This window comes from Ambystoma mexicanum, chromosome 1p (assembly GCF_040938575.1).
Source record: "Ambystoma mexicanum isolate Mex_15411 chromosome 1p, UKY_AmexF1_1, whole genome shotgun sequence".
Classification (NCBI taxonomy): Eukaryota; Metazoa; Chordata; class Amphibia; order Caudata; family Ambystomatidae; genus Ambystoma; species Ambystoma mexicanum.
This window is the reverse complement of record NC_090921.1, coordinates 588,005,238-588,015,264: the sequence shown is the minus strand read 5'-3', so window position 1 is coordinate 588,015,264 and position 10,027 is coordinate 588,005,238. Positions and strand designations below refer to the sequence as shown.

At 48.4% G+C, this 10,027-nt stretch overlaps 2 protein-coding genes across 2 annotated transcripts in view; both read right to left on the bottom strand.

The window, feature by feature from the left end:
* The window catches only part of LOC138497794 (mucin-3B-like), a 261,045-nt gene that overhangs the window by 87,551 nt on the left and 163,467 nt on the right, over nt 1–10,027 (bottom strand). Inside the window, exon 6 of the mRNA XM_069621499.1 lies at nt 6,074–6,211. Coding sequence (XP_069477600.1) covers nt 6,074–6,211 — 138 coding nt within the window. The remainder of the gene's footprint in view (nt 1–6,073; nt 6,212–10,027) is intronic.
* Nucleotides 40–5,197, bottom strand: LOC138494100 (mucin-2-like). The gene is made up of 2 exons (XM_069622081.1): nt 263–5,197; nt 40–162 (listed from the first exon to the last, which is right to left on the bottom strand). The coding sequence occupies exons 1-2, from the start codon at nt 5,084–5,086 to the stop codon at nt 40–42; spliced, it is 4,947 nt and encodes a 1,648-aa protein (XP_069478182.1). The 5' UTR covers nt 5,087–5,197.

The following is a 10,027-nucleotide window of genomic DNA, read 5'->3' as shown; positions in this document are numbered from 1 at the left end:
TTACCCCTGATCCTGCTGTAGGCACTGGAGTCTTTCTGGTCATCTCTTGCCCAGTTGTAGGTGCAAAAGTGCGTTTAGTGACGTCTGGTTCTGATGTAGATACTGCAGTGCTCCTGGTGGTCTCTCTCCCAGTTGTATGTGCTGCAGTGGATACTGTGGTCTCTGTTTCAGAAGTTGAGGATGCAACACTAGTGGATGTCTCTGCTGATATCCTAGAGGTTGCAATGCTTGAAGTGATCTCTGCTGCTGTTGTAGATCTCACAGCTCTTCTAGTGGTCTCTGGTCCAGGTGTAGGTGTCGCAGTAGATGAAGTAGTCTCTGTTCCTGTAGTTGGCCCTACAGTAGTTGATCTAGTCTCTCCTACTGTTATAGGTGTCACTGCACTTACAGAGGTTTCTTGACCTGGTGTAGGATTGGTGGGGCTTGTGAAGGTCTCTACGACGGTTGTGGTTTGTGCAATGCTTTTGGTGATCTCTGCAGCTGTTGTAGATGGTGCAGTGGTTGTTGAGGCCTCTGTGCCAATTGTACGTGTTGCAGTGGATGCAGTAGCCCTAGTTCCTGTTATTGGTGTCATAGTGGTTGTTGTGGTCTCTGCTATGGTTGTAGGTGTTGCTGCACTTGTGGAGGTCTCTGCCGCTGTTGTAGACATAGCAGTCCTCCAGGTTGTCTCTGCAGCTGTTGTAGGTGCTGGAGTGATATTAGTGTTCCTTGATTCAGTTGTGGGTGCTGCAGTGGATGCACTGGCCTCTGATATTGGGGTTGGGACAGCAGTCTCTGTTACTGCAGTTCGTGTCACAGTGGTGATGGTGGCCTCTGCTCCTGTCATTGAAGCTTCAGAACTTGTGGATGCCCCTATGGCCGTTGAATATGCAGCAGTACTTTTGGTTGTTTCTGAAGGTTCAGATGATGCTGAGATACTTGAAGTTACCCCTGGAGCTGCTGCTGTTGCAACTGGAGTCTTTCTGGTGGTCTCTGGGCCAGTTGTAGGTGCAACAGTGCTTTTAGTGACATCTGGTGCTGCTGTAGACACTGCAGTACTCCTGGCGATCTCTCTCCCAGTTGTATGTGATGCGGTGGATACTGTGGTCTCTGTTTCAGAAGTTGAGGACGCAACACTAGTGGATGTCTCTGCTGATATCCTAGAGGGTGCAATGCTTGAAGTGATCTCTGTAGCTGTTGTAGATGCCACAGCTCTTCTAGTGGTCTCTGATCCAGGTGTAGGTGTTGCAGTAGATGAACTAGTCTCTGTTCCTGTAATTTGTCCTACAGTAGTTGATTTAGTCTCTGCTACTGTTATAGGTGTGACCACACTTACATAGGTTTTTGGACCTGGTGTAGGATTGGTGGTGCTTGTGAAGGTCTCTATGACTGTGGTAGATTGTGCAATGCTTTTAGTGATCTCTGCAGCTGTTGTAGATGTTGCAGTGCTTATTGATTCCTCTGTGCCAGTTGTACGTGGTGCAGTGGATGCAGTAGCCCTAGTTTCTGTTATTGGGGTTGTAGTGGTTGTTGTGGTCTCTGCTATGGTTATAGGTGCTGCTGCACTTGTGGAGGTCTCTGCCCCTGTTGTAGAAATAGCAGTCCTCATGGTTGTCTCTGCAGCTGTTATAGGTTCTGGAGTGCTATTATTGATCCTTGATTTAGTTGTGGGTGCTGCAGTGGATGCACTGGCCTCTGTTATTGTGCTTGTTGTGGCAGTCTCTGTTACTGCAGTTCGTGTCACAGTGGTGATGGTGTCCTCTGCTCCTGTCATTGAAGCTTCAGATCTTGTGGATGCCCCTAGGGCTGTTGAATATGCAGCAGTACTTTTGGTTGTCTCTGAAGTTTCAGATGATGCTGAGATACTTGAAGTTACCCCTGCAGCTGTTGTAGGCACAGAAGTCATTCTGATGGTCGCTGGCCTGGTTGTAGGTGCAACCGTGCTTTTAGTGATGCCTGGTGCTGCTGTAGATACTGCAGTACTCCTGGTGGTCTCTCTCCCAGTTGTATGTGCTGCAGTGGATACTGTATTCTCTGTTTCAGAAGTTGAGGATGCAACACTAGTGGATGTCTCTGCTGATATCCTAAAGGGTGCAGTGCTTGAAGTGATCTCTGTAGGTGTTGTAGATGCCACAGCTCTTCTAGTTGTCTCTGGTCCAGGTGTAGGTGTTGCAGTAGATGAAGTAGTCTCTGTTCCTGTAGTTGGTCCAACAGAAGTTGATCTAGTCTCTGCTACTGTTATTTGTGTCACTGCACTTACAGAGGTTTCGGGACCTGGTGTAGGATTTGTGGTGCTTGTGAAGGTCTCTACGACTGTTGTAGATTGTGCAGTGCTTTTGGTGATTTCTGCAGCTGTTGTAGATGTTGCAGTGCGTATTGAGGCCTCTGCGCCAGTTATACGTGGTGCAGTGGATGTAGTAGCCCTAGTTCCTGTTATTGGTGTCGTAGTGGTTGTTGTGGTCCCTGCTATGGTTATAGGTGTTGCTGCACTTGTGGAGTTCTCTGCCGCTGTTGTAGACATAGCATTCCTTATGGTTGTCTCTGCAGCTGTTGTAAGTGCTGGAGTGCTATTAGTGATCCTTGATTCAATTGTGGGTGCTGCAGTGGATGCACTGGTCTCTGTTATTGTGGTTGGTGCAGCAGTCTCTGTTACTGCAGTTCGTGTCACAGTGGTGATGGTGGCCTCTGCTCCTGTGATTGAAGCTTCAGAACTTGTGGATGCCCCGATGGCTGTTGAATATGCAGCTGTACTTTTGGTTGTCTCTGAAGTTTCAGATGATGCTAAGATACTTGAAGTTACCCCTGGGCCTGCTGTAGGCACTGGAGTCTTTCTGGTGGTCTCTTGCCCAGTTGTAGGTGCAACAGTGCGTTTAGTGACGTCTAGTTCTGATGTAGATACTGCAGTGCTGCTGGTGGTCTCTCTCCCAGTTTTATGTGCTGCAGTGGATACTGTGGTCTCTGTTTCAGAAGTTGAGGATGCAACACTAGTGGATGTCTCTGCTGATATCCTAGAAGTTGCAATGCTTGAAGTGATGTCTGTTGCTGTTGTAGATCTCACAGCTCTTCTAGTGGTCTCTGGTCCAGGTGTAGGTGTCGCAGTAGATGAAGTAGTCTCTGTTCCTGTAGCTGGTCCTACAGTAGTTGATCTAGTCTCTGCTACTGTTATATGTGTCACTGCACTTACAGAGGTTTCTTGACCTGGTGTAGGATTGGTGGGGCTTGTGAAGGTCTCTACGACGGTTGCAGTTTGTGCAATGCTTTTGGTGATCTCTGCAGCTGTTGTAGATTGTGCAGTGCTTGTTGAGGCCTCTGCGCCAATTGGACGTGTTGCAGTGGATGCAGTAGCCCTAGTTCCCGTTATTGGTGTCATAGTGGTTGTTGTGTTCTCTGCTATGGTTATAGGTCTTGCTGCACTTGTGGAGGTCTCTGCCGCTGTTGTAGACATAGCAGTCCTCCAGGTTGTCTCTGCAGCTGTTGTAGGTGCTGGAGTGCTATTAGTGTTCCTTGATTCAGTTGTGGGTGCTGCAGTGGATGCACTGGTCTCTGTTATTGTGGTTGTTGCAGCAGTCTCTGTTACTGCAGTTTGTGTCACAGTGGTGATGGTGGTCTCTGCTCCTGTCATTGAAGCTTCAGAACTTGTGGATGCCCCTATGGCCGTTGAATATGCAGCAGTACTTTTGGTTGTTTCTGAAGGTTCAGATGATGCTGAGATACTTGAAGTTGCCCTTGGAGCGGCTGTTGCAACTGGAGTCTTTCTGGTGGTCTCTGGCCCAGTTGTAGGTGCAACAGTGCTTTTAGTGACATCTGGTGCTGCTGTAGACACTGCAGTACTCCTGGTGATCTCTCTCCCAGTTGTATGTGATGCTGTGGTCTCTGTTTCAGAAGTTGAGGATGCAACACTAGTGGATGTATCTGCTGATATCCTAGAGGGTGCAATGCTTGAAGTGATCTCTGTAGCTGTTGTAGATGCCACAGCTCTTCTAGTGGTCTCTGATCCAGGTGTAGGTGTTGCAGTAGATGAACTAGTCTCTGTTCCTGTAGTTTGTCCTACAGTAGTTGATTTAGTCTCTGCTACTGTTATAGGTGTGACCACACTTACATAGGTTTCTGGACCTGGTGTAGGATTGGTGGGGCTTGTGAAGGTCTCTATGACTGTTGTAGATTGTGCAATGCTTTTAGTGATCTCTGCAGCTGTTGTAGATGTTGCAGTGCTTATTGATTCCTCTGTGCCATTTGTACGTGGTGCAGTGGATGCAGTAGCCCTAGTTTCTGTTAATGGTGTTGTAGTGGTTGCTGTGGTCTCTGCTATGGTTATAGGTGCTGCTGCACTTGTTGGGGTCTCTGCCCCTGTTGTAGAAATAGCAGTCCTCATGGTTGTCTCTGCAGCTGTTGTAGGTTCTGGAGTGCTATTATTGATCCTTGAATTAGTTGTGGGTGCTGCAGTGGATGCACTGGCCTCTGTTATTGTGCTTGTTGCGGCAGTCTCTGTTACTGCAGTTCGTGTCACAGTGGTGATGGTGTCCTCTGCTCCTGTCATTGAAGCTTCAGAACTTGTGGATGCCCCTATGGCCGTTGAATATGCAGCAGTACTTTTGGTTGTCTCTGAAGGTTCAGATGATGTTGAGATACTTGAAGTTACCCCTGGAGCTGCTGTAGCAACTGGAGTCTTTTTGGTGGTCTCTGGCCCCGTTGTAGGTGCAACAGTGCTTTTAGTGACATCTGGTGCTGCTGTAGACACTGCAGTGCTCCTGGTGGTCTCTCTCCCAGTTGTATGTGATGCAGTGGATGCTGTGGTCTCTGTTTCAGAAGTTGAGGATGCAACACTAGTGGATGTCTCTGCTGATATCCTAGAGGGTGCAATGCTTGAAGTGATCTCTGTAGCTGTTGTAGATGCCACAGCTCTTCTAGTGGTCTCTGGTCCAGGTGTAGGTGTTGCAGTAGATGAAATAGTCTCTGTTCCTGTAGTTGGTCCTACAGTAGTTGATCTAGTCTCTGATGCTGTTATAGGTGTCACTGCACTTACAGAGGTTTCTGGACCTGTTGTATACAATGTCCGTATTGTTGTCTCTGCATTTGTTGTAGGAACCATAATGCTTTTGGTGGTCATATGAGGTGTGGTGGATGCTGCTGTATTTGTTGTGGTAGGTGATGCAGTGCTTGTGGTGGTCTGTGGCTCTGTGATGTGTGTTACGGTGCTTTTGATATTTCCTATAATTGTGGCAGAGAAGAATATATTGTGGAAGATTAGAAAGTGTCCCATACTTGTTTTTAATGGTCGCATTGTTTTAAACTTGAATGAGAGCTGAACATTGTACAAGTACATGGATTATACAAATGGGGGATCTGTATATTTGAGGCACTGAAAACAGACATTCATTGAATGCCAAGGCAACAGGCATATACCAGGCTCCATCTAGAGAAGCACCAAAGAGAAGCCCAAGGCCAAAAGATGGACTGCTTATTTAAAATGGAGGTTTCCCACACTTGTCTACAGCGAGGCCTTGGCTACTCTTACTGATAGTCTTCTGAAAATACTGCATGTATTAATATTAACAATTTCTCAGGACCAGAAGAGATGCAACAGACCTTCTTCAAGCGTTCTGTACAAGCATGGTACCCTACGCTTTGCGAAGCCATTCGTGCAAGACCTAAGTGGGGGGGGGGGTGATACCTGCTTGCACTACCTACACAGTGAATCTGTCTATGCAATTCTGTGTCTGCCAGACACACTGATATTGAAACATAGGGATACACTACTCTACCCACAGGAAATGTCCAAACCAGCCGTAGCTTACACTGTCCCTTTTGCCTTGCACACAGTCAACACATACGCTCGCCCCTCACCCTGCCCCCTTATGACATATGCCCAGAGTTCCGAGATCTAAACGTACGTGGAAGGCTTCTGAGATGTCAGCCCGTGGTGGTTACATCTTGCGTTGAGGAGGGCATGGCTTTCAGGTGTGGTCGAAGCTCAAAGGGTAACCTTTACATCCCCTAAATCTCATCACTCCCAGCATTCCCCTGAGTTCTCCCCTTAAGAATAGATGATGGAGCAGCAATGGCACTTGGGGTACTGTGCAGCCACTGGTCCTACCTTTAGTGGTCGCTGTGGTGCTGGTAGCAGCCAAGCTTGTGGTAGTTGAGGTCCGTTGTGTTGTGGTGGCATTCCCCTGGGGCAATTGTTCAGCCGGCTTCTCAGTGACGGGATTGATAATCTCCTCGGTTATTGCCACTGCATTAAACACAGTATTGTTACTGATGATACTTGGATAAATATGAAATAAATATAAAAAGGCAATTATAGTTTGACAGAGATATCCTGAGATAAGGTGCGCCAAGATGGCAGCTATGACTGAGACAGCGCTGAGAAGACTGATAGTGCAGTGATAGATAACGTGCCCCAACCATTCTGCGGTGCCCCCTTCCAATAGGCCACAGATAAAGGGCATCAGGGCTCGAAGACTTTCCGTGTAAATGCGGCAGAAATACCGCCCACTCTTACTTACTCATCATATGACACAGACTCCTCTGATCTCAGAAGGAAAAGAAATGCTTCTGATTGATTTAAACATGACACAATTCAACTTGTCATACACTGCCTTTTAGCCATAGCGTGTGAGAAATCACAACAGCCTGGCCGTGCCTGCTCATCTTGCTCTGGGAGGTGCCAGTGAGGTGCCACAGATTGGAGGGTGAAGCGGAGCATGGCTTAAAGATTCAACGCTTTCTGCTGCATCTTCTGTCAACATCCAAGCAGTCAGTTTTTACACTCTACAATCCCAGTCTGTACCAGGGACAAACAACATAGAGATTTTCGTATCGGCACACAGGTGACGGGTACTTCTGAATTGCATCCATCAACACCAAAGGTTTCTGCATCTTCCTTCCTGCTATCTGACTAGCGCAACCTGCTCTCCTTTCTTAAGAGCCATGCACAGCATTGGCACAAGGGCTCTAAATAAGTCCACTTTACATGGCATTACTATTACTCCATGTTTATGATACTCAATTTATAGACCATAGAAGGATGAACGGATAAGACAGCCCTGCCAGGCGACTGAACTTCCCACCATTCACCACCGAAGGAGCAGGAGCTCCCCAGCGATGCGGCAGGCTGCAGGAGCAGCCTCCCCCCCTGCAATGTTCCCAGGATGCAGAGGTAGGCCACCAGCATATTACCAGCTGCTGTGTGCCCCTCGTGCATAAATTCCGCTTCACTTTATCTAAATTCTGGAATCCGCCGTGGGAAGCTGTCTCTTTTCATTCAGCGTGCCATCCAGATTCGATTCTCGTGCAGGTGCCCATATTCCAGGGAAATCTGCACCCCACCATTGGAACACACGAGGGGTTCCAATCTCTAAGATGGCCGCCGCCACCAAGGCACCCTGTCCTTTCTTCTGCCTGCTTCCCCACAGCTCGTAGGCGTAAGCTGATTGGCCAGGTACCTCGTCTCATACCTGCCACGATTCGCCCGCAGGCGAGAGAGCCGGCCCTCGAGGTAAGGCTCTCGTGAGAAAGCTCTGACTGAGCTGATCATCCCACCATTCACCACCGAAGGAGCAGGAGCTCCCCAGCGATGCGGCAGGCTGCAGGAGCAGCCTCCCCCCCTGCAATGTGCCCAGGATGCAGAGGTAGGCCACCAGCATATTACCAGCTGCTGTGTGCCCCTCGTGCATAATTCCGCTTCACTTTATATAAATTCCGGAATCCGCCGTGGGAAGCTGTCTCTTTTCTTTCAGCGTGCCATCCAGATTCGATTCTCGTGCAGGTGCCCATATTCCAGGGAAATCTGCACCCCCACCATTGGAACACACGAGGGGTTCCAATCTCTAAGATGGCGGCCGCCACCAAGGCACCCTGTCCTTTCTTCTGCCTGCTTCCCCACAGCTCGTAGGCGTAAGCTGATTGGCCAGGTACCTTGTCTCATACCTGCCACGATTCGCCGGCAGGCGAGAGAGCCGGCCCTCGAGGTAAGGCTCTCGTGAGAAGGCTCTGACTGAGCTGACCGAGCGCTACCAGCGCCAGGCGATGTCCCTATCTTCAAATTGCTGCAGCCACGTTTCCAGTGCCCTTCCTGACCGCCAACCAGCGGTGTCTGTCTATGTGCATTGCAAGGTAATCCTGCAAGCGCCATTAACCTATACTATTAACTTTGTATTACAGCGTTCTTTCTATGCGTCCACAGTGCACGCCTTTCATCCGTAGCCCCTAATGCTTTAAGGCCTCACTGCATGCGTCCAGCCGAGCAGAACACACGCCATGTGTGTTGTGCCTCATAACTTGAACTTGAGTCTGTTCGTCCACAATTGCTACCAGCCTTAGCACATAGGTATTGCCTAATTTTGCACCTACTAGCTTGTGCCTTTAGATTGCCTCATACATGACACTCTAGCTTTGCAACGTTAGGCTCAATCCTATACTCAGTGGCAGCCCGTTGGCTTATTGGCTTAAGTGCTCTCCGAACCCAGGCGTTGCCTAACCCTGCCCATGTACTATAGATGCTGCCACACTGCACCCTGTGCTGCACCTCAGGATCATTAACAGACTACACTTGCCTTGTGTTGTGCCTTATGGTCGCTAATAGACCACATTTGAGTTGTGTTGTGCCTATGTTCGCCAACAGACCACACTTGATGTGTGCTGTGCCTTATGGTCGCTAATAGACCACATTTGATATGTGTTGTGCCTTATGGTCGCTAATAGACCACATTTGTTTTGTGGTGTGCCTATGGTCGCCAACAGACCACACTTGATTTGTGCTGTGCCTTATGCTCGCTAATAGACCACATTTGACTTGTGTTGTGCCTTATGGTCGCTAATAGACCACTTTTGATTTGTGTTGTACCTTATGGTCGCTAATAGACCACTTTTGATTTGTGCTGTGCCTATGGTCGCCAATAGACCACATTTGACTTGTGTTGTGCCTTATGGTCGTTAATAGACCACATTTGACTTGTGTTGTGCCTTATGGTCGCTAATAGACCACTTTTGATTTGCGCTATGTCCTAGCCTCACACGCTATGCATTATAGTCACCGTTTGATTGCCATATCTAGGTGCCCTTAGCCTCTGTATTTTAGCCCACCATGCTATGTATTATAGTCACTGTTTGATTGCCATATCTAGGTGCCCTCAGTCTCTATATCTTAGCCCTGTTCGAACAGGCGTATTTAGGTGCCTCCCATGCTATGTACCCTAGACACTGCCCATTCATGCCTCATATACTTGTGCCCCTACTAGTGAATGGTGCCTAGACTTACAGATCTAGTCACACAGCCTTAGACACAGTTACCGACATTTAGTACCTTGACGACCAGTTATCCAGTCCACACACACCAAGTGGCATTACTAGCTAATAGGAATAGCTCCGCACTATGTCTAGCTCACTCAACATTTACCTTCTAATGATTATGGCCATACTGCACGCCTCCCCTAAGAACAGCCACACTGAAGTTCCCCCTTGCAAGCCAGCTTTCGCGCCTCCTCTCCTACTCACCATACCCAAAACACCTAACTACCCTGGCCACATCAGCCCCGCGCACCAGGCCATGCCAGGCCAACTAGTCTACACCTCTCAGCCTACCCCAACTCATGAGAGAAACCTTAAATTACGCGTCAGACTTAATAAACTCTATGAACCTCTTAGAAGATCCCTCCCCACTATAAAACGCACAACGAAAGACCAACACATTAGAATATGCACTGCACCCCCTCAATCCCCCCCATCAGTGAATATAAACATGCTTAAGACAAATACCAACTCATCCAACTCGGCCATAACCAAAATGGACCCTAAAGGACACTCCCTCAAGGGAGCACTCCTTAATGTAAGATCCCTAGTGGCACACGCCATTGACCTAGCTGACTTAATCACAGAAGCCAATCTAGACTTTATTGCTATAACTGAGACCTGGCTACACAATGCGGCAGGCCCATCGCTCATGTTGGCCATTCCTGACGGTTACACCATATCTAGGCAGGACCGAGAAGGCTCCCGCAGAGGTGGAATCGCCATTATGTCCAAAATAAACTTATCACTACGCCTCTAG